The 24,329-nt window shown below is 53.6% G+C and overlaps 1 protein-coding gene and 1 long non-coding RNA gene across 2 annotated transcripts in view; both read left to right on the top strand.

Annotated features, from left to right (window-relative positions):
• The window catches only part of LOC147583412 (uncharacterized), a 380,385-nt gene that overhangs the window by 157,588 nt on the left and 198,468 nt on the right, over positions 1-24,329 (top strand). The gene's annotated exons all lie outside the window — the stretch shown is intronic.
• LOC147583418 (putative palmitoyltransferase ZDHHC11B) overlaps positions 516-24,329 on the top strand; it is a 35,195-nt gene continuing 11,381 nt past the window's right edge. Inside the window, exons 1-11 of the mRNA XM_086680408.1 lie at positions 516-728; positions 3,763-3,938; positions 4,382-4,483; positions 7,258-7,382; positions 9,533-9,685; positions 12,128-12,237; positions 13,505-13,536; positions 16,229-16,316; positions 18,517-18,551; positions 20,282-20,366; positions 24,144-24,178. Coding sequence (XP_086536534.1) covers positions 516-728; positions 3,763-3,938; positions 4,382-4,483; positions 7,258-7,382; positions 9,533-9,685; positions 12,128-12,237; positions 13,505-13,536; positions 16,229-16,316; positions 18,517-18,551; positions 20,282-20,366; positions 24,144-24,178 — 1,154 coding nt within the window. The remainder of the gene's footprint in view (positions 729-3,762; positions 3,939-4,381; positions 4,484-7,257; positions 7,383-9,532; positions 9,686-12,127; positions 12,238-13,504; positions 13,537-16,228; positions 16,317-18,516; positions 18,552-20,281; positions 20,367-24,143; positions 24,179-24,329) is intronic.

Below are 24,329 nucleotides of genomic sequence, written 5' to 3'. Positions count from 1 at the left end.
ATGTTGTTTTCGTGCGGGAATTGTGTCGTTTGTAACACAGGGTGCCTTTCTGTGCTCCAACCCCCGGGGTGCTGGCCTCGCCGTCCATGTGGGATGGTCTCTGTGGTCCCCCAGGGGTCTCACTGATCAGGTGAGCCCTGCCTGGCCCCACACCCCGAGAAGAGTGGCAGAAATCCGCCCTAATGAGGCAAAGTCCCCAGGACCCTCGGCTCTGCCGGGGGCGGCTGTGATGTGGCTCACCTTCTCCAACAGACTGACACCTGGCCAGAAGTGGCCACGGCTCCCTCCCAGCCCCTCAGCTCAACCTGGGTGTCCCCAGAGTGCCCAGAGACCCCAGAAGCCCCTTGGTCAGCAGGCCTTTGTCCTGGAGCAGGAACGTCCTCAAGGGAAACTTGCAGAAGATTCCCTGAGGATTTCAGCACACAGAAGTGTTGCGTGGTCATAGGGTCTGCTTTTCCTGCAACCTTTTCCTCGGTGTCCCTGGGGGTGGGGGTGGCCCTCCACCCGTCTTGCAGATGGATCTGTGCAGCCGGAGCCAGAGAGGGGCCCTGCGGGAAGCCAGCAGGAAACAGGCCTCGCCCCGCTGCTGGTCCAGAGTGAATGGCTGGTCGTGGCCCCTGCACACCTTCCAGGTGGTGCTCTGGACCATACTGTTCATCTTGGCCTTCGCCAACTTCTGTATCTTCGTCCCCTTGCTGCCACCCAACTGGAACTCTATCATGTATGGTGTATCCTTCACTGTGGGAGCAGTGCCTGCTGTCCCAGGGAGGCTCCCCGCGGGCCCTGCCCCAGATCTGGCTCGGGGCGCTGCCATGCCTACCAGCCCCCCACACCTGAGTCACCCACGGGTCCGCACCCTATTCTGCGACCCCACTCCCCCTCTTTACCCCCGACACCCGCCATGGCCACGCTGCCTGAAATCTTACGTTTTTTCTCTGTGTGGCTCACTGGCTTGGGGCTGGGGCTAAAAGCACAGGAGTGTCTGCTGCTTGCCTGCTGTCAGTGCAGGGAGAGCACGCCTGGGGTCCAGGGTCTTTGGGGTGAGGCAGGCAGCCTGGACGACAGGAAAGGGTCGCAGAAGGGTCACAGGGATGGCTCGGAAACTGAAGGCTGAGTCCCAGGGATTCACATGGCGTTCGTTCTCAGGGTCTGGGGTGCCCCATGCGGGCCCCACTTGTCTGCAGGTCTGCAGTGGGCTGGGTCAGGCTGGCTGGTGGGGGAACCACGCCAGGGGTGCAAGGAAGACACCGATTATAACCGTGTCCCTTCTTGCAACAAGTGAGTCTGGTGACGGGTGTTGGCCGGGCCTGGAGTGGCCGAGGCCAGAGAGAAAACCTGCCGGCTGCTAGGAGCCACACAGTGGGGACTGTGAACCCCGTGGTGGCCTGGAAAGGAGGTTCCAGACATGTCACCAGAGTAGGCTTCAGGCCAGGTGGGCAGGCATCAGGGACGCACTTGGGGCTGACGCACAGGCCCCGAGGAGGGAGGGCAGGGTCTCCGTTGCACCTCCAGAAGACAAAGCAGAGGAGGCGGACCCCTGGTTCCCTGCTGACCTCAGAGGCCAGCTTCCCCCACCGCCCTGCCCCTGTGAAGGGCCCAGAGGGTCCCTGTGCTGAGGGACTGGCCTCTGATGTGACCCATCTTAGTCCCAGGGCCTGCGCCGTGGCCAGGCAAAACCCCTGGTTAGGTTAGCCTCAGTGACTGCAGGGCTGGTGGCGGGCGGTGGGAGCTCTGGGGGGCGCCTCACCCCTTCCTGCCGCAGAACCTGAAGGACCCGAAAGGAAGGTCAGGAGGGCCTGTGTCCTGGGCTGGTGGAGCTGTGTTCACCAAACACAGATTGTCTCTAAGGGGATGAGGCCTCGAGGGCAGGGCCTGGCCTTCTGCATCTGGAGACCTCCTACCCTGTCCCTTTTACTTCTTGTTATTCTCTGCAACCTGAGAGACACCCATAACCCGGGCATCTGAATGTGGGGGCAGAACTTTGGTGTGGTGCCCACCTGCTGACACTTCTCAGCCAAGTGGCTGATGGTGTGAACGGCCAGGCAAAACGCGGTGGCCTTTTGCTCACCCGTGTCACTCCCACGGGAGACCTGTCATGAACCCGTGTTCGTGCTTAAGGGGGCTTGCCTACCACAAGGCGGGGGGCTGCCCCTCTGTTCCTGGGGGACACGTTCTGGGAGTGGCCTGGCCACAGCACCTGCAGGGTTGGGACATGTGGGGAAAATCAGGCTCAGGTCAGGGGCCTTGCTGCCTCCAGTTTGAGGCTATAGTGCAGACCACGCTGCCCCTACAATTTCTCCAAGGGCCCCAACGCCTCAGTCCCTCCCCCATACTTTGCCTGCCTATTTCTGATGCGACAGAGGAAGGGGCCTTCCTGTTGCACCTCTTGTCCTGGGCTGGACCCCTCTGCTCAGGACCTGCTCCCACTGCCCCAGTAACCACACAAACAGTGCTTGCCTCCAGCCAGTGCCTCAGGCTTCAGGGAATAGGTGCAGGGAGATGGCATACCAGCACTGTGTTGGTGTCTCCAGCTGTGATGGCAAAGCCTGACCAGACCCCTGACCACCCGGCCACAGTCCCATACCCTGAATGGGACAGCAGAGCAGGGGAGGCTCAGGCCTTACCCAGCCCTGCAGGGTCCGGTGGCCACAGGAAGGGCCTTGGTGTCACCACAACCCTTATGTGGCACTGAGGGATCTGGTCAGTCTCCTGCCCCCGTGCAGGTCCCCCAGGGCCCGGCTGGTTCTCAGCCACCCTTCCACTCACCCCTGGCCTGGGCACCAGCTTGGGCTGATCCTCGTGGCCCTCAGCTCATTCTCATCTGCCCTCCTCCTGCCCTCTTCCCCCAGCAGGGCTGGGTCCCCATCGCCTCCATGCCTTCATCTGGCAGCCTGAGCCCTGGGTCTGCACGTGGTGCCTAGAGGCTGGAGGGCGAGGGAGGAATGAGCGATTTGGGCCAGAAGCAGCCTCCCACTCAGGCTAGTGCATTGTGGAGGCAGGACCCCGCCTGTCAGCTCCAGGCTGCTCAGAGGCGGAAGCAGAGGCTGCTGGCAAGTCTGAGGAGGACCCCCCGAGGGGGCTTCCCGCAGGCCTGAGCAGTAGCCCCAGCCCCCTGCTCCGAACCCCCACCCCTGTCAAATCCCGGCAGAACCCCGTGCACCCATGGCCTCGCCTCCCAGGCTGGGTCATTTCCCCCAACCACACCCGGGAACCCAACCTGTAAACCCTGAACCCTCCCATTCAGCACTGGTCCTGGGAAGCAGGGCAGGGCTGACAGGGAGGCGGCTTCCACCTCTTCTGTTTGGTTTCCAAGGGGACAGACAGTGTGTTGGTCCCGAAGGGGAGGATGAGGGTGGGAGCCCGGGGACTGGTTTTACCCTGGGTGCCACGGCGGGAGTGGGTGCCAGAGAGCCTGAGGGGCCTAGGGGCGAGGAGAGACAAGATGGGACCCAGACAGACCGTGCAGACTGGCCGTGTGAGCCCTCCCTGCTCCCCTCCTTCATTTTTTGATGATACACTGTCTTCTTCCCCCGACGCACGTGCTCTGAGCATCTCTGCTGCCCAAAGAACCCCCACGACTTCGGCACCCAGCGTGGTGGCCGCTGGCCCCTGAAGGCCTTCCCTTGCTGCCTCGGTGAAGCGCGGGGTCCACACCCTCAGGCCGTAAGCAGGCGCCTCCAGGGTCCTGCTTCTAGTTTGAGCGGGCACCTTCGCCGTGTTGACCAGGCCTGCCTGCACGTTCCTTGACACACTCACGCCCAGGTGACTGGTGGGCTTTTCTGTTTCCACCTCGTGGTCCACTTGCTTGCTGTTTGCATCGATCCTGCTGAAACCAACGTACGGCTCAAGAACTACTTGGAGCCCGTACCCACTTTTGACCCATCCAAACACATGCGTGTCATCGAGAACCAATATTGCCACCTGTGTGAGGTCACCGTGTAAGTGCCCAGGGTGTGGGAGCAGGCAGCCCCGAGGGCACGGCCCCTGCCGTGTGGACCCGTCCCCTCTCCGTGCTGTGCACAGGCAGGTCCTGCCCCGGCCTTTCTGTTTTCACGCAGCTGACCGGTGCTGCTTTCCTTGAATGACCAGCAGTGGCCCTGAGACACGCAGGACCCCTCACCCATCTAAGGGCTCAGATGAGTCCCAGCGCCCCCACCGGAACCCCACCTGGGCTAGTCGGAGCCCTGAGGGCTCAGCAGGCAGCCTGGGAGGGAGGCCTGTGGCTCAGGATGGGAGCTGGTGGCACAGTGTGGCAGGCGTGTCTGAGGGAAGATAACCCCCCTGGGGCCTGGTCTTCCCTGCCACCTGTCTCTCCTTTCTGACCCTGTCTTCCTCCCACACATGCTGCTAACGGGCTGCTCATGTGAATTCTTCCTTCTAGGAGCCAGAAGGCTAAACACTGTAGGGCCTGCAACAAGTGTGTCTTTGACTTTGACCACCATTGCAAATGGCTTAACAACTGTGTAGGGGGCAGGAATTACAGGTGAGGGGCTGGAGGGGGAGGTCCGGGAGGGAGGGGCAGAGTCCTGGGGGAGGGAGAGGGAGACCAAGCAGGGAAGAGGGAAAAGGGCATTGCAGGGGCCGGGGGTGGGGAAGGGAGGAGGGACCTCGAAGTGGGGAGGGGTGAGGTCCTGGTGGAGAGAGAGGAGGTCCTTGGCAGGGGGGAGGGGTGGGGTGCTAGGGAAGGAGAAAGTGAAAGGACTGGGGGAGGGAGGGGGATTGGTCAGGGGGAGGGGTGAGGGGGCCCGGAGAGAGGGGTCCTGCAGGCTGGGGGCCTCATGGGTAAGAGGGTGGGGGCCACAGGCAGTGGGGGGAGTCACGTGCTGTCCCCAGCACAGCGGTCCTTAACGTCTTTCTGTTCTCCTTGTCTGGCTCTGAAATGTGTTGGCCTGGAGCCCCTTCCGAATGTGGAGGCCCAGCCCCATCCAGAGGGGCTCAGGCTGAGCTGACTTGTCCTTGACCCGCTGGCCTGGACCCGGGCGCTTTCTCCTGGGAGGCCGTCAGAGCACAGAGGATGTGGGCCGAGGCTGCACTGGGAGCAGGTGTTCAGTCCTGCACGGGCTTTGCCAGGACCCCATGTGCTAGGGCCCAGGCTGTGAGTGGCCAAGAAAGGCGCAGGGGCTCCCCCAGCTAGTTCAGAGTGGCCTTTGCCGGCTCATGGCGCTGCAAGGGGTTCCACTGCTCACCCACCACTCATAACAGGTGTGCTCCGTGCAGCCTGGTCATGGAGCGTCATGGTCTGTGCTCTGTGCAGCCCAGTCCAGGTGCGTGGTGGTCTGTGCTCCGGGCAGCCTGGTCCAGGAGGGTTGTGCTCCATGCAGCCAGACAGGAGGGTTATGCTCCGGGCAGCCAATGGTCCAGGAGGGTTGTGGTCTGTGCTCTGGGAAGCCCGGTCCAGGAGCGTCGTGGTCTGTGCTCCGGGCAGCCTGGTTCAGGAGGGCCATGCTCCGTGCAGCCCAGTCAAGAAATGCTCCATTGTTCAGGCTTCAAAAGCGTTGCTGCTTTGAGCAGAAGGAAATGCAAAGCTGTCATCATTAGAAAAGTCAAATGAGAACTGGGGGCCTGGGAGCCCTCATGTCGCCCTCTCCACTACAGAGGAGGAGCCCCAGGCCAGCTGGAGTGGGGGGGGGGCTGCCTCCTCACGGTAGCAGGGCTCTCTTCTCTCCCCCAGATGCTCCTCTTAAGGTCTTGGTGCCACAGGCTGGTCGCCTTGAGGTCTGGTCGGCTGTCTGGGATGGGCGAGGGTGTGTGGCCCTGCCACTGAGGAGGACCAAGCTGACCGGGCCCCACAGGGCACACAGGGTGGAGTTCCGAGGTCCTGACAGTGGCCTCCGGGCACAAAAGGCTGCAGAAGTTCCTGGTGGGGACGGCTGGGCCCCAGGAGCCCTCCTATCCACTGGGCAGTGGCAGCAGCAAGGAGTGTGTGCAGAAGTGAGGGAGGGCACCATGTGCGCGGGGGTCTTGGTGAGGGCATGGCCACCCCTGTCCACGTGGAGTCCCGGACTCCCTCCTGTCCCTTCCACCGTCAGGCAGAGAAAGCAAGAGGAAATGACTACATTTACAAGACGAGTTGGCCAAAACAGTTGGCAAAGTGTGATAAGCTCCTGAGACGACGTGCCTTCACAGGGGAAGTGCCCGGAATGGGTGCTGAGGCACCATAGACACAGGAGTCAGAGACGACAGCGACGTTTCTGGCCCCGAACATGCAGTTGGACAGGCTTTGGCCCTCACCCTGCCGGGAGGGCCGCCTCTGGCCTGGTGCCAGCAGCACCGGATGGCCGAGGGCCTTCTGCTGCGGGGTGGGCCCGTCGGCTGGAACAGCTGCACCGCACACCACAGGCTCCCTGGGAACCAGAGCCAGGTGTGGGGCCAGGTTTGTGCCCCCTGCACCTCGGGGACACACAGCACACGTGCCCTCCAGGGCCTTTGACAAGGGGCCACAATGCAGGCTGCCCTCCACATCCACATGACCCTTTGAGGACATTCTCGTTTTAGCTCTCTGCCTAAAGATGTGTTAAAAAAAAACAAAAACAAACCTCAAGATGTTCTGGAAAAGAATAATGGAGTCAGATAAATTTCACTGGATAAAAGACACTGCTGAAGATTGAAAATGCTAAAGAAACAGTTTCCTTAAATATCACCACGGTAGAAAGCCCAAAGGAAGACCTTGCAGCAGGAGATTATTCCAAGAATTGCTGACCAGAATTTAATTTTTTGATGGTTAGATTGTTCTCTGTGTCCTGAGCACAGGCAAGAGGACAGGAGTGATTCTGGTCTAATGCCAAAGCACAAGATGTCACTTGTGCACACAAGTGTGCACAGGCCCCGGGAGGGTGTGTGGAGATGATGCACTGTGGGCCGCTGGCCGGCCAGACGCCCGTCCCAGCATCCCTGTTTCCCCGACCTGCTGGGCTTCCATGCTTCTGGATGGAAGCACAGCACCCAGGATCCCGTGCAACATGGGGGGCAGGGGTGGTGGTCCCGATCCTGACCCGGTGGAGCCCTGGTGAGCAGTGGCGGTGTGTGGAGGAAGCTGCAGGCAGCCCGACCCGCCTGGAGCCTCCGTGTACCCACCTGGGAGCCAGGCCAGGCCCTTCTCACTGCCACGTGGGGGTGGGAGGGGGGCACAGAAACTGGTGGTGCCCTCAAGGCGTCCCCTGGGCATCTCGGGTGCCAGGAGACAGGAAGAAGGCTGGGCCTTGGGTTTGGGGTCAGGGGCACCTTGCCCAGCCCTGAGTCTGGCTCTGCCCCCCGCAGATATTTCTTCAGCTCCCTGATTTCTGCCTCGGCCAGCCTGCTCTGCCTGATCACCATCCTGCTATATGTCTTCATCCAGTACTCAGTCAACCCAGAGGTGCTGCGCCCTCATCCCCTCTATGAAGGTACGGCGTGGGGGGGGGGGGCTCCTCTCTGGCGTTGCTTTCTCTTGGGTCACTCGTGGTGGTAGCCTCTCCCTCCAGCTGTCTTTCAGGGAAAGCTCTCCATCTGGGGGACGTCAGTCTGGCCCGCCCCTAGCTGGGTGAGCTGTGGGGCCGGGCGGGAGGGCAGCAGTCCCCCAGGGACCAGAAGGCAGGTTTGGGGCCCCGTGCCCATCACCCAGTAGTTGGTCTTGGCAGGGAGCAGGGTGGGGCAGGAGGGCAGGGCTGCCTGGGGAAGGTGCTGGGTGGTGTGTGGCTGCAGGTGTCTGCTGAGCGGCTCCAGGAACCTGGCCTTGGGAACACATGTGCCTCAAAGGTCTGTCCATCACTGCGCAACCCCGGGCCTGTGACCGTGACCTTATTTGGAGAGAGGGTCCTCCCAGATGTGATTAAGGATCCTGAGATGATCATGGGTTACCTGGCAATGTGTGGGATCCTGGATCCAGTGAAAACATCCTTATAAGAGACTGGAGGGACATGGCCACAAGCCAAGGGGTGCCTGGAGCCCCAGAAGCTGGAAGATCCAAGGACAGATCCTCCCCCATGGCCTCGGAGGGAGATGGGCCCTGCAACACCCTGACTTCGGGGCTTCATCTCTGCTGTTGAAACTGCCTGGTCTATGGCCATCAGTCACAGCAGCCCTGGACACTGACACAGGGAGAACCCCAAGCGGAGCACCTCATGTGTCTGTCCTGAGTGTTTGGGGACCTCAGCCCTCAGGGTTCAGAGCAAAGCTTCCTTTCCCGGTCCAGGCCTCTCTCCAGAGCACGTCACGGCCATGCCCTCTTCCTGGAAGGGCACCATGCCCTGTGCACCTTCATCCCAAGGCCTTCAGTGCACCTGGGCTGGATGAGCCCTGGTGGGATGGGCCATCTGACCTTGCACCTGCTCCAGAGTGCATCCTGGCTATTTCCATGGTAAAAGGGAACAGTGGGAGTCTCAGCGAGACCCGGCCCTGCTCAGCGGGAAGAGCCGGCTGCGCTCTGCACACAGCCAGCTGGAGGCCTCCGCCTGCCATCCTTCCTGACATTCTCCACACATGGCCTGAGCAGAGGGGCTGGCCGGTGACCGCTGCCTCAGGACAGTCACCGGTGGGCACTGGGGATTCCCTGCGAAGGTCCTCCCGGCCACGGGGCCTCTCATTGCCCCAACACACTCTGAAATGCGGCTCGCACATGGTAAGAAGCAGCCTCAGCGCACCCGAGTTCCATAGCACATGTCCTTACTTCCTCCCAATGTGGGCGTCGGCTGGGCCCTCGCTGCCACGCGCTGGCAGAACAGAGGGCAGCCTGGTCTCCGAAGGTGCTTCTCTCTGGGAACTTGCTCGCTCCAGAACCATCGTGGATGTGCTGCACATGAATGCCTGATGACTGAGGCAATCTCCTGGGTTTGCTGTTCCAGAAGATTCCATGGGGCTGCTTACCCGCCAGTTCCCTGGGGCACTTTGGTGTCATTGGTGGGAATTCATCAACACATCACCGGCTAAGGGGACAAGCATGTGGCCGGCCACCCCATGGTACATCCAGCCTCATGCACACTGCGCTGCAGCCCCCGAGGCACACAGCGGGCCTGGCAGCCACTTTCCATGCCACGTAAAGGACTGGAATCAGTACCTCCCAGACTGTGTGGTGGGATGAGAGCATTTCAGCTGGATTCCATCTCCATGGGCCTGCCTGCAGATTCCTCAGTGCTTTCCTCACACCGAAGTTCAGAAGTGTCAACAGCCCTTGGGGCCCAGATGACCAAGTCCTGGAAATGTCCCAAGGCGCTGGCTACTGCCTTGCAGTTCCCTGTGAGGGTGGCTGACTGAGAACAGGGAGGGCCTGGCACAGTGGCATGGCCCTTGGGACAGGGTGGGGGTTCAGCCAGGCAGGGGGTCAGGCTCTGCAACCCGGACCCTTAGTTATCCTCTCCCAGCCTCACCTTCCAGACCCGTAAAGTGGGGCTGTGACACCCACCTCAGTCAGGGGGCTGCAAGGGCACCTGGGTGAGGTAGGCCACACACTGGGGTGGGGGAGGGGCTTCCTTGGGCTGCTCACCCTCCCCCACCTCCCAAGAAGGGGCTGGCCATGCCCCAGGTGCTGGATGCATGCATGTCTCCCTTGCCTCCGCAGACGTGCCCAAGGACACTTGGCTGCTGTTCCTTCCGTTTTTCCCTGTAAAGACGAAGGCCCTGGTGGTCCTGGGCATTGGGGTGTCCGTCCTGCTGCTGTCTACTCTCAGCCTCCTGCTGCCTGGATACCTGTTCATCTTCCACCTCTTCTTAAGTATGTGTCCTGACCCCCACTCCAGTCTTTGTCCCTTGCGTTCCCACGTGGCCCAAGACAAGGTCTGCCGGCCCCTGCTAGAAACGAGCACATCAGACAAATGACAGGAAGAGACACCCCTAGAGGGACAGCAGGGCTCATTCTGCTCTGAGGCCTGCAGAGGACACGAGAGGGACTAGGAGTAAGTTAGATAAGGGAGCAGAACGTGTGAGGCAGGAACAGGCACCATTAAAAAAAGAACGGGGGATTTAGAGAAGCACCAAGTCCTAACAATGAAAAATAGTGAGCCAGCGACAGGGTATCTGCTGACCCAGCTTGCTGCAGGGACACTGGCCGTTTCCTGGAGTCCACGCGGCACTGCGTGCAGCAGGCCCCACCACGCCGTGGCCCAGGGGAGGGCATGAATTCTCTCTGTGGCTTCTGCAAGGGAGAAGGTGGCAGCGGGGGCCCTATGTGGCTGCCAGAGCGGGTCTGGCACAGGGAGTGTCCTCAGCAGAGCCAGGGCCGGAATCAGCACCCGGAGCCAGAGGTGGGTCAGCCCAGGCCCTTATCCTAAAAGCTTCCACGCACCGGCCAATGGGGACAAGGGTGAATTTGGGGACAGTGCCCCAGCTGCAGCATACAGTACAGCCAGCAGGTGGCAAGCTGGGCAGGTCCAGAAGTCCACTGCGGCCACTCAGGACAGACGGACGTGAGACTGGAGAACAGGTCCACGGGACAGATGGCCAATGGGAGATCCAGGCACAGGGACCAGAGGGCCCCAACCCAGGCAACAGGGAGGGTGGTGGTGCCACACTCACTGTGGGGGTAGGGGAGGGAGATGCACACGGAGCTTATGGCTCAAGGTGCTGTTTACAGGGTATTTGGACAGCAAAGCACAGACTTCCAGAAAAAGTTGGGATATTAGCTATTGTTATAATAAACTTACCCTGCTTGAAGTAACAGAGTTATCACCTTGCAGTCTCTGTGGGTCATGGGTTCAGCATAGCTTAGCTGGGTCCACTGGCCCTGCTCGGCCACAAGGTTTCCTCCAGGTGTGAGGAAGGTCTGTGGTCTCATCCGACTGGGACCCGCGTTTAGGTTCAACGCCAGGGTGTTGGCAGGCCAGCTCCTGGCCTCCGTTCCCCGTGAGTTGTTGGCCGGTGCCTCCTCCCACCAGGACACTCCAGCACGAGGGGGCAGCCGGCCTTTTGTAGCCCAGTCATGGAAGTGACGCCCTTCACCTCTTGTGCAAGGCGCTGGGGCCACCCACTCTCCAAGGGATGGCGTGACACAAATACCCTGAGGTGGGGGGTAGGGGCTGCTGGGGGGCCTGTCAGAAGCTGTGGGCAGCTGGATGCCTCTTTGAAGTTTGGGGGAAGGACATCCTGACACTGCAGCACGAGTGGAGTGCAGCATTGGTGAGGGCAAGCCCTCCCAGGAAGATGCACAGATGTCTGGTACCAGCAGCAGGGGTGTGGGGAAAGCCGCCTCCACACAAGCGGGGGGCAGAGCATCCCAAAGACCAGCGGCCCCGGGCTGCTGTGTTGACGCCTAGTGTCGCTGGAGGGGACACGGCAGACACTCATTCAGCGCACACTGCACTCTGGCCTCCCTCCCCAGCCACATCTCCTCTCGTTACTGTCAGATGAAGGTGTTTGCTCAAGACTCAGGACGAGTGTGAGCTCTGGGGAACACACAGTGTGTACTTGCCACCTGATGGTGATGGCAGCCATCCCTGCAATCCCTGCCAGAGAACTAGTGTTTTCGCGAGCATGTGGCCAGATGCAAATTACGCCCTCACACAGGTTCTGGGGGAGGTGGGAGAACCAGTAAGAGCCAGGTGTAGTTCATCAGGTAGCCAAAGCAAACACAGACAGATGCCCTTGTACAAACCACCCAGGGAAGGGAACGGGCTCCACGCGGGTGTGGGGGGCAGCCCACCTTCCGCCTGCCCCTCCAGCTGCAATTAGGCTTCTGTGGGTGGCCCTTATCCCTTTCCAGAAATAACTAGAAGCCATCTGTCCTCGTGTTTGTTGGTTTTAGGGAGAGAAGTGGGAGGATTGGTGCCTCTGCTGAAGCAGGCACAGAACCCGTTTCGTGGACGGTGCTGTCTGTTGACAGACCCGGGTCTCAGATGTCCTTTCAGTGACCTGGGGTGCTTTTGCCACAGTGCCGGAGCCAGCGTCCGGGTCCACACTGGCTTTGTGGGCCTGGAAGGCCGCAGGGTAGCTGTTCCTGGGACGGGGCGCCAGCAGCCTTGGGGCTGTGACGAGCTACTGCTTGCCTCCCACAGGCCAGGTGGGCCCCGGGGTGGCCATGCAGCAGCCCCCCAGCGCCCCAGGTTAGGAGGCAGCTCCCGGCACCCTGGGGGGAAGCCCTGGAAGACCGGGTTGTGGCCTGTGGGCCACTCTGCCCGCCTGCGTAATTGTAACTGCCTGTTTCCGCCTTTCTCCTCTCTAGTGTTCAAGAAGTTGAGCACATATGAGTATGTGATACAGAAACGCTGTCAAAAGATTCCAAAAGTTCCAGCGGGGAGGAAAGAGCTGTCCTTCAAAATAAGCATGCCACAGGTAGCGGGTGCCCCTCTGCTTCACCATCTGCGCTATCCAGGCCTGGGGCAGCGCCCAGTGTCACCTTGCAGCTGGAACTTCTCACAGTCCTTTGCTTCTGTGTTGGCACAATTCTCTGATTCCGTGTGTGTGTGTGTGTGTGTGTGTGTGTGTGCGCGCGCGCACGTTGTGTGATGCAGTGCAGGTGTATGTGTGTATGTGTATGTGGTGTGTGTGATGCAGTGTGTGTGTGTGCGTGTGTTTGGTGTGAGATGCACTGCATGTTTGCACGTGTGAGTGCATGATGTGTATAATGTGATGCACATGTGTGTGGTTGTGTGTGCATAGTATGTGATGCAGTGCATGTGTGTGTGGTTTTGTGCGTGTGTGTGTGTTTAGTGTGAGATACGGTGCGTGTGTGACTGAGTACATGTGTGTGATGCAGTGCATGTGTATGTGTGCATGTGTACATGGTGTGTGTGATGCAGTGTATGTGTGTGTGTGTGTGCAGCGCAGTACATGTGTGTTTGGTGTGTGGTGTGCATGTGTGTTATATCATTTGTACGTTCACTGTCCACAGAATCAAGCCAGCAGGGTTGACTCCTTTTAGGCCCATATATTAATGCAGCTGTTTCTCATCAAAATTAAAAGCATTTGCTTTTCAAACGAGCACCATTAAGAAAATGAAAACATAAGCCAAAGGCAGAAATATTTGCAAATCATATACTTGTGCCCAGAATATATAAAGAATTCAAAATTTAATTATAAGAAAAATGACCCAGTGTTTTAACTTTTTAAATGCGCAAAAGATTTGAACCACCTGTTCACCAAGGAGGATCCACGGTAGCAGATAAGCACATCGACATCAGTTACCATTAAGAAAACACAAAACCACAGTAAGATACCATTACACATCCAGTAGAATGGCTATAATCAAAAGAACCAATAATAAAAAGCGTTGGTGAAGCTGTAGATCGAAAGGCTCCTACGTTACTAGTGCAGATACCGAATTATATCACTCTGATCAGCAGTTTGGTGTTTTCTTAAAAAGTGAAATGTATAGTCACCGTTGAAGTCAGCAATCCCACTTCCAGTTTCTTAACTATTAGAAGTGAAGACACAGGTATTCATGTGACAGGGGTGCTATCCCCCAGTGAGATCCTTTCCTAGGACCCAGGGACGCTGAAGCACCATTACTCAAAATTAACTAATAACTGACTTGAATCGTGTATAAGACTAAGCCCAGTGTCAACAACTTTTTCACGTTATGAATTTTTATTGCTCACAGCAAGAAGATGACCTGAGTCTGTCTGCACGTAGGTAAGTGTGTAAGCTTACTAGAGTTGTTTTATCTGTCTGACAAATACTATATGCTCTCAATTGTCTTGCTTGAACAAGTCTTCGTTACTCCAAGGTTATACAAATCTCCACATTCTGTGCTAGTGTTTTCACCAGCTTTATTCGCTTTGCATTTTGATTTCCAAGCCGTCCTGAATTTGTGTGTTCACGGAGACAGGGGCTAAGGTGGGTTTGCCCAGGACCTAGTGCCCCCGGCTCCCCCAGGAGACCCTCTTCCGGCTGTGCCTCACCCTGAACGTCCAGCAGGGGAACGCCCTCGGCATTCTTTAGTTTTCATAGTTGTTGACAATTCCTCCACGTTTTTAGTTTCCGTATAATTTTTAAAATAGTTTTCATGCAGTTCTGAGAAAGGCAGAGTTCGAAGTGGAGTTACAGGAAACATTCCTTAGAGGCGGGAGCGAGCGGAGCCGCATGGCCTCAGCTCCAAGCCCTGAAACTGCCCCAGAAGTCGGTCTCCCCTGGGGGAGCGGGCCGGAAGTGCCCCAGTTCTGTGGTGCTGTCGGAAGTTCGGCCCTCGCAGAAACGGGTGGGGGGCGACTCCCATGTTCTGGCGGAGCTGGGCAGGTCGCAGGGCTGGTGCTGGTTCTTGACCGAGGATCGGGAATCCCTCCAAAGAATCCGCTCATTCCTTTTGCATTTGTGTCCTTAGACACCCGGTAGCCATGCTTCTGGGAAAACCTGGGTCGTTTGGAGTTTCACTTGAAGCATTGCCACACTGCGGTCCTTTAGGTACAATCTGAGCACGTTCCCCTCGCCCTGTCCAGCCTGGGGGCCAGCCGCCTCTAGAAGCAACTGAGACTAACCCCGTTTTCGGGCAGTCGGTGTGGACACTGCGCAGGAACTGGGGACCTCAAGTCTCTGGCCGCCCCACGCACTGCAGTCACTGCTGGTGCTCCGAGGACTGTCTTCCAAGTTCTGTTTTAGTATTATTTTGTGAGTTATACTCACAGTGCTTTGTTTTTATAAAATTGTAATCACATTGTTCAACTCTTTAGAGCCCCTTTTAAAAATTCCATATATTGTGGTGCCACTGGGTGGCTCAGGCGGTTAAGCATGGGACACTTGGTTTCTACTGAAGTCATGATCTCACGGTTTGTGGGGTTGAGCCCCACATTGGGCTCTGTGCTGGCAGCAGTGAGCCTGCTTGGGATTCTCTCTGCCTCTCTCTCTGCCCCTTCTCCCCAAGGCCTCTCTCTGTCAAAATAAATACATAAACTTAAAAAAAAATTCCATACATTGTGGACATAGTTAAAAGAAAAAGAAACATAATTTTTATGAGTATGAGTGACTTCATCTTTGGGAGGGACCATATTCCTCATTTCTGGAATGTTATTCCTTATTTTCAATCACTATAGTGTTCCCTTCTCCAACTGGAAAGTGAGCTGCTAACCTTTGTATTGAAAGGTCGATTGTGTTGAGAGACAAGCCCTCTCAATGCGCTGGGCCATCTGTCCCAGCGGCCTCTCTTTCCTGCAGAAGTGTCCCTAGTTTGACCTGGACACTCACAGCCTTACATGTTAGGCAAAGCCCACTGTCAGAATGTCAGCTCCAAGAGATCAAAGAGTATCTTTAAATCACGTGGCACTCTGTCAATCCCCCCAAAAGAAAAATCCACTCAGTAAGTGCCTGTGGAGTTCCATGATGTAAGTCACTGGTATATTTTAGGGGAGAACTTAGTGTAGCACTCTCTAAGGTGCTTCTCTCTATTAGTAGGTATCAGACCAATTTATTGGGAGTATTTCCTCTGGACCATTAATCTGCTGCAAAAGTAGGATCACACGTGTGAAGATACTTCTTGCCTAATTCTACAGGTGTTCTGCTCAGCTAATGTCCATCAAGTGGCTTGTATTAATTTTTATTGCTATCTGGCAAATTCCCACAAATGTAGTGGCTTGAACTAAGACTCGTCTGAAAGTGCTTGTGGGTCATGTGCCTGGCAAGCTCAGCTGGGTCCCTGACTGGTGCCTCCCAAGGCAACAGTCACGGCTCACCAGGTCAGCCCTCCTTTCTGGAGGTTATGGGGAAGAGTCTGCTTCCGGGCAGATAGAGAATGCCAGTGCAGCTGTTGCTTTCCCACTCTTGCTACGTGGCCCTTCCATCTCTAAGTTGGTAATGGTGGGTCTAGTCTCTTCATATTTTAGATCTCTCGGACTTCCTCCTTTTCCTCATTTCTCAGTTTTTAAGGATTCGTGTGATTGCATTGGACCTACTTGGGTAATCAAGGACAGTCCTCAGTTTCCTACAGTTGCCGCAAGGAATGAGCACAAAGTGACAATGCCATGGTCTCCAAGGCAGGTCACTTTGTCCATTTGTAACTGAGCCCTGCTGCACCCACAGACTCAAGAACGCAGTGGCCCAGCGTGGGGGTGCCACAGCAGGAAGAAGCGCCCCTATGGCCTCCCACCGGCAAGCAGTCATAGACCTTTATGGATGGTGCTCCTGCGCCGTGTCCTCCGTTGTGCAGCCAACCCGAGGGCACACGGACGGCCTCCCAGGAGCTGCTCACTCTGAGGCTCTGCAGATGAGCATGTCACGATGGCAGCCAGTGCATGGAGCTTTGCAGCTGTCAGCGGTGCTCTCTGAGCTCACTACACAAAGCAAGGCCCTTCTTTGCTCATGGAAGTCTGTCCTCCCTTTTGCCCCATCCCTGTAGAGAGCAGTGCAAGGAGGCCCCGCCGCAGCCGAGGTGCCCGGGTCTGCGATCCACCATCACCACGTGCCAGGAGAGCTCCCCGCTGCAGGTGAGAGCCGCTGGGCACGTGAAAGGTCTCAGGCTGCCCCCGGAATGAGGACAGAAAACGCTTGGGATTGCTTGTTTGACTGATTTGAAGCATTTACTCAGTACCCAGGCATGCTACTCATATGGGAACAAAGGTGGAGGGAGAAGAGAAGAAAAACTGACAGAAAATATCCTTAACTGTAGGGCTTATAGTGTGTGTGTGTGTGTGTGTGTGTGTGTGTGTGTGTGTAAGGGGGGAGAAAGAGATAAATGCAATGCAATCTGGGTGTGCGAAGACTGAAGTGGCATCCGTGTGCTTTAACGAAGGGTATTGATGTCTGTGTCCTGCTGGCTTTGAAAAGCACCAGAAAATAAAATGATGGATGGATAGTCACATGGTTAAAAAGAAATATTCACAGCAAAATTTTAATGATGATAGAACCTAGAAGTTGAGTGTTTGGGCATTCTTGTACAATCCTTTCCACTTTTCTGGGTGTTTGAAATTGTCCATTCTTAAAAAAGTGTTAGGGAATAACTATAGGACACAGACGTGGAGTAAGGGGTGTGTGTGTGTCTGTCTGTTTATGTCTGCTCTTCATAGATTGAGACTGAAGCAAGAATGTCCACCTCAAACTTCTATTTGACATTTTACTAAAGTTCCAGCCAGTGTAATACAGCAAGAAATACAAAGACATATAGATTTGAAAATGAACCTGATTTTATTTGCAGGAAACATGCTTCTAACAAATCTGCAAAAGATATAGTAGAAATAAGATAGCTCAGCAAGGTGGTAGAATACAAAATGAATATAATAACCCCCATTATATTTCTGTATACTAACAATGAAAAATCTCAAAATGATATTAAGAAAACCATTCCATCTGTAATAGCATTAAAAACAATAAAATAAAATAAAACAAGCACCAAATGTGTATACTTAACGCTACAAACTATTGATGAGAGAAACTGAACACAATCCAAATAAACGGAAAGATTTAGAATATTCGTGGACTGGAACGCAAAATATTGTCATGATAGAAAACTCCCCCCAAAATTGGTCTACATAATTACCATGAGCCCTATTGAGTTTCCAGCAAGCTTTTTTCTTTAAGGAAATAGCAAGCCAACCCTAAAATAGATACAGAAATCCAAAGGACGTAGAGTGACCAAAAGAATTTAGAAAAAGGAGCAGCAAATTGGAGGACTTACTCAATCTGACTTAAAAATGAACTATCAAGCTACAGTAGTCAGGACAGTGTGAGCCGTGAGGGTGGTGTGCCCAGTGAGGGTAGACATGCAGGTCAAGGGAACAGAATAGAAAGTCCAGAAATAAAACCCGATCAGTGGGTGTTAAACCGAGGTGCCAGGATAATTAAACAGGGAGAGATGAGAGTATATTTAATAAGCTGTGCCAGAACAATTGGATGACCATATGCAAAAAAAGAGGGCGGGGAAGAGCTTAATAGCTGCTTCTCAGCATACACACAAAAATAACTCAAAATCAACCACAGTTCTGAATTTAGGGGCTAACCTATAACACTTTAGGAAGAAAACAGAATAAAACCTTTGTGATCTTGAGGTAGACAAAGTTTTCTTTAATATGGGCACCAAAACCACTATGAAGAAAATGGAAAATTTGACTTTTTTATAAAAGAAAGCATTTCCTGTTCAGAATTCACCACTGCAAAAATAAAAATGTAAGTCACAGGTTGGAATAAATATTTGCAAACCCTGTACTTAAATCCAGAATAAATAAACAACTCTCAACACTTAATAGGGGAAAACGGCCCCATTTTTAAAATGGGGGAAAGATTCTAATAAACTTTACCAAATAGGACATATGGGTGGCAGATAATCACCTGACAAGATGTTCAACATCATTCACCACTAGGAAAGTGCAACTAAAGCCACGGTAAGACAGTTGGAACGGCTCCCTGGGAAAGGCTACCGGCACCAGGAGCGGGAGACACAGAGGAACCGGAGGCCCGTAGCTAGGTGTGCAAAGTCGTCGGGGGTTTACAGTGATACCACTGTGGAAAGTAGTTTGACAGTTTCTTAAAATCTTCAATGTATTCTTAACCTCTGACACAGCGACCCCCACACAGAGACCCCTTCCTAGGAAGTCTCTGAGCCAGACGCACCTGAAACTAATGACGGACTTGATTTCCTACGAATAGCCTCAGTACCAACAATTTCTTCTTCTTTTTCCTTTACCCCCACAGGCAGCCACAGGTGACCTGAAATCACCCTCACACAGGTAGGTTGTAAGCTTGTTGGACTTGTTCTCTCTGAATGAAAATGGCTACGCCATCTTAAGTCAAATTGCTTTGGAAAGTGACTCATCTCTGATGGGATATTTTTAAATGATGTGACAACACAGTAGGAAATAACTCTGTTTAACGTAACAGTACCACGTACAGCTACGCAGGGACCTTTTGCGCTCCACGTGCTTGGGGAAATGTAGTAATTCTCTCCCTGTGGACAACTCGCATCTGAACTAGCACGCCAGCGTCAGCGCTCATTTCTTCTGTCAGTCGGAGAACGTGTGGGGAGCGGGTCCCAGCCTCCTTTTTATGACCTCCGATAATACCTAGTTTCCCGTCGCTCCTGAGCCATGCATGCCTGCTCATTCTGAGCCTGCGAGGAGTCACACAGAGGACAGCCCTGCAGGCACACACGCACCCAAAGTGCACCCCTGCAAAGTCACAGAAGCAGAAAGTGGCCCATTATGAAGGTCACGACCCAGGGTAAGCACACATTTTAAAACGTGCACTTGGTCTCCACTTTGAAACTGTACCAGTGTGGAAAGTCACCTCAGAACATGGAGAAATGAGAAATATGCTCACATTGGGGTGAGGGTCTCGGTCTGCCAGGGCTGCCCTGACAAAGGACCACAAAACAGGTGGCTTAAAAAATAGAAATGTACCGTCTCACTGCTGTGGAGGCTGGAGCCGGACTCACCTCGACATGTCCCCAGTCATAGGACCTGCACTTGGCTTCTCTCCCTGGCTCGTACCTGATGCTGTTTTCCCTTTGTCTCTTCAGTTTTCCCGTTTTGCCCATTTCTGGCAAGAATGATTGAAAATTAACGAACCAGGAGGGCCTGCCTGTCCTCTTGCACAGATGCGGTCGTCAGGCCAAGGGCCTACCTGTCTTCTGGCATGGAAGTGGTCATCCCGCTGAGGGCCTACCTGTCCTCTTGCACAGACGCGGTAGTCGGGCTAGGGCCTGTCCTCTTGCACGGACATGGTTGTCGGGCCGAGGGCTGGCCTGTCCTCTTGCATGGACGCGGCCATCGGGCTAAGGGTCTGTCTTCTTGCACGGATGTGGTCGTTGGGCTAAGGGCCTGTCCTCTTGTATGGATGTGGTAGTCGGGCGGAAGGCCTGTCTTCTTGCACAGACTCGGTCGTCGGGCCGAGGGCTGGCCTGTCTTCTTGCACGGATGTGGTTGTTGGGCTGAGGGCCTGTCCTCTTGCACGGACACAGTCGTTGGGCTTAGGGCCTGTCCTCTTGCACGGACGCGGTCATCGGGCTGACCCTGGGCTCAGGTGATGACACCTTGAGCTGCTAGAGTCGCTGCATCTGAAAACCCCCCTTACAGCAACGTGAGGTCATTGGTGGACACTGTTCAATCCACTTGCACAGTTCAGTTAGCTGAGTGTCCCACGACCTACATCCCCACCATTGCTCTTGGTAATTCCTGAACATCTCTTTCCTTCCAAACCCAGGGTCTCTTCCCAAATCCCCTCCTGATCTGCAGGGGCACCCCTTCTTGACACCCCCTGCTGCTCCTGCAACTCTCCCTTTAGGTGCTCCTCCCCTGCCCTCCCGGGGTCTCCCACCATGCAGTGGACATGAGGGGAAAGGGCGGTAAGGAGGCTGTGTGATGCTGTGGCCTGTGGTTTCCGGCAGCCATCAGCATCCCCTCCAGGAAGCAATGGCCGTCCTTGTTGATGAGTGTCTCCCCTTCCCCCTGCCATCCCACAGAGTGAAGTTCAACCACCTGCTGCCGGATGTGCACTCAGGTCCACCCTCCTCCACCAACACGTTCATGGAGGACTCGTGGGTGATGGTAAGTGAGGCACGGCCGTGCGTGCGTGAGCCTCAAACACAGGGGTGGGGTCCAGTGCTGAGTCTAAGCTCCCCACAAGAGCAAGGGCAGGACAGTATTTGGACCTGCTTGTCTGACTGGTTTAAGGCATTTATGGTGTCCTCTGGGGACACTGCTCGAACAGGACAGTGGTGGGAGGGGGATAAAGGGAAACAAGGCGGGCAGCACAAACGATCTAAAACACAGGGCATGTGTGTGAGCAGAGAAACATGACGGAAAAATTGGTGCTACTGGAACGGAAGCATCACACGTGTGCTTGGGTGACATGTGTGCACTCCAGCAAGCTGGCAGGATTCTGGCCAGGAAGGGCGGAGGGACATACCTGGTCCACTGTGTTCATTGCAGAGCCTGGAGTCAGAGCTCCGTGTTGGAGATGCTGGAGGCCGGTCTTCAGTGGGGACTGTGTGTGACTGGCCAAGTCACAGCTTAAACCGTAGCCAACACAATTATGGCATGACCCCTCCCCGCCACTCTCTCCCATCAAGCCTTCCAACAAGTACACACTTTACATGCATGGAGACCAGGCTGATGCTCCATTCCAGGGGTCACAGTGGTGGCTGTGGCAGTGATAGCATCTATTGGCGCCCCATCCCTGCCATCCCTTCTTGGGTGGTGGTGGCCACACAGCTTCTGAGTGACATGAAGGACACATCTCAAGAAGCAAAGATGTGGGGTGTTGACCATGTATGACCGTGAGGGCCATGTACCCCCGCTGGTTATAATGTGTGTCCAGGTGAACATGTGGAAGCCCTCTCTCTGGTGTGTGGCTCTGGAGCTCGCCTCTAGAATGTGTAGTAGAGCAGTCTCAGGGCCACCTTATTCCCATCCTGTCTCAGGAATCCAAGGACGCTGTGACCGTTCATTGTCACTCTGCTGGACACTTGTCATCCATCATCACGTTTAATCCCTCTGTGGATTATCTGAGATAGATCATCATCCCACTTTGATGGCTGGGCTCGCCTCTTGGTGTGCGTGGAGCTTTAGGATCCCACCGGCTTAAACCCTCCCCACCCCACACCCCTGAGGATACATTTTCTTCTGTTTTCAAAACTGTATATGCCAGATATGGTCATATGGCTTTCTAGTGCCACAGTCGTAATAGCATGGGGTCTGGAGCTTTTAAACATTTGTATATTCGTTCTAAATCTTCCAGTGTTGAAAAATGCATTTCTCACTTAAGAAAGGTAGTTACCTTTCCAGCCAATTTACACAAATTACCAACACTGTCGAATTCTACCGAATTTTTAAAAAATAATGACACAAACCCTCTCAGAATATAGAGGAAGGGAGACCTGTTCTGTGAGGCCAGTTCCAACCTGATACCAAAGCCAGACAATGTCATCCCAAAAGAATATCACGAGGCAAAAATCCTTCAAGAAAACACAGACAGACACCATTGATTAAGTGTTAGCAAACCAAATCTAGCAGCATACAGGATTAAGTACCATGGCTATGTGAAAATTATTTGACATTATACAAAATACCAACAATAAATGACAATAATATGGCGATGTCAATTCAGAGAGGGAGTTGCCAATAAGAAACTCTTACGTGTGACAAAAAAATATTCTCAACAAATTAGGAATGAAATGAAAAGATCTTCATTCTGACCTATGCAATACACCTATTAAATACAACTGACATACTTCCTGGTGAAAGACTGAGTACATCCCTCTTAAAACCGGGATCAAGGCAAGGATGTACTGAAGTTCCAGCTGGTGCAATAAGACAGGAAAAAGGAATAAAGAATAGAAAGTGAAACTGTGTTGATCACAGACAACATGATTCTAAAATACAAACAAAACAAAAAACAAAACTCCTAGTGATGAAATAGTTTTGCAAGAGGCAGGTAAAGTGCTCTCCAGTAAGCTCTGGGACATTTATCTTCAGTGTTATCCAGAGCACACCTGAAATCAAATACAGTCCCTACCTGGCGTCAGGAACCTCTGTGTGCCTCCAGTTAGCTCCACAGCAAATTGCCACCACGTGGTCAAAGTAAAAATTTCTCCATTGCCTTGGCTGACCTAGAAATGTTTTATGTAATTTGCCATTATCTTGAATGGAAACAGTTGTTAAAAAATAAATCTTTTGACTTTGTATTGTTAAAAAAAATAGCAAGTCCAATCATATTTCTGTATTTGGCAAAAATGCCACTGAAAATGATATTAGTTATTTTATTAACAATAGCATTAACAATAATGAATTTAACAAAACTGTAGTAAAGTCTATACATTGAAAGTTATAAGTCATTGCTGAGAGAAACTGAAGACATTTAAAATAATGGAAAGATATACAACGTTCATGGATATGAACACTCAATATTGTTAAGATAGCATTTCCCCCAAAACTGATCTATGGACATAGTACAATCCCTATTGAATTCCTAGGAGGTTCTGTTTTTTTGTGTGTTGTTGTTGTTGTTTTTTTAACCAACAAGCTGGTCATAAAATGTACATGGAAATTCAGAGTACCTAGAGTAGCCAGAACAATTTTGAAAAGAGAACAAAATTGGAAGAATTATACAATCTGACTTCAAAATTTACTAAAAAGTTATAGTAATCAGGTTAGTGTAGTCAATGGAATAGAAATGGAATAGAATAAAAATTCTAGAAGTAAGCCTTCACATTTATGGCCAAGGCAATCCTTTGGGGAGAAGTGAAAATTTCAACAAATGGTCCTGGAACAACCAGATATCCATTGTGAAATAAAAATAACACCGTACTGGGAATGCAAGCTGGTGCAGCCACTCGGGAAAATAGTATGGAGGTTCCTCAAAAAGCTAAAAATAGAACTACCCTATGACCCAGCAATTGCACTACTAGGTATTTATCCAAGGGATACAGGTGTGCTGCTTCAAAGGGACACATCCACCCCAATGTTTATAGCAGCACTATCAACCATAGCCAAAGTATGGAAAGAGCCCAAATGTCCATCAATGGATGAATGGATAAAGAAAATGTGGTATATACAATGGAGTATTACTTGGCAATCAAAAAGAATGAAATCTTGCCATTTGCAACTACGTGGATGGAACTGGAGGGTATTATGCTAAGTGAAATAGTCAGAGAAAGACAAAAATCATAGGATTTCACTCATATGAGGACTTTAAGACACAAAACAGATGAACACAAAGGAAGGGAAGCAAAAATAATATAAAAACAGGGAGGGGGACAAAACAGAAGAGACTCATAAATATGGAGAACAGACAGAGGGTTACGGAAGGGGTTGTGGGAGGGGGATGGGCTAAATGGGTAAGGGGCACTAAGGAATTTACTCCTGAAATCATTGTTGCACTATATGCTAATTTGGATGTATATTTTAAAAAATAAAACAACTAAAAAAAAAAAAATACCGTACTTAGGTATTGACAGCCCTGAGACCCAGGTGCTGTCAAGGTCAGACTCTCCTGGGGTGTCTCCCCTCAGCCCTCCGAGTCCTCAGGCAGCCCCTCTTCTGTGCGCCTCAGTCTTGGCAGCTGCCCGCATGCAGACCTGCCACAGAGGTCAGGGCCCACTGGTGGCCGCGTGTGACACATACCGGTCCTGAGCGGGCCCCTTGGCCAGTGTGGGCACTGGCTGTGGAGTGCGCTCCCTCACAGACCCCTTCCCTGACCCCGGGACCCTGAGGATATTTGCTCCAAATCGGGTAATAAAGAATGTGGGTTTTGTTTAACAATAAGCTCGACATTGACCACTCCATCTTGTTTCCTGTTGTGAACAATCATTTCTTCCCTCACAGGATATAGACAGCAGCCTGACTTTATCTGCCCTCAGGTGAGTCTCTGAGCCTCCTGCAGGTGCTTCCCGTGTCTCAAAGCCTCCACCATGATTCCTAAGGAACACAGTCTTTTGTGGGAAACCTTGGGGTACTGTGATGACGTGATCGAAGACAAACCAGTTTCCCTTGACGTCACAGATGCGGACT

This window comes from Puma concolor, chromosome A2 (genome assembly GCF_028749965.1).
Source record: "Puma concolor isolate L17-30 chromosome A2, mPumCon1.1.hap2, whole genome shotgun sequence".
NCBI lineage: Eukaryota > Metazoa > Chordata > Mammalia > Carnivora > Felidae > Puma > Puma concolor.
This window is presented reverse-complemented; position numbering and strand designations above follow the sequence as displayed.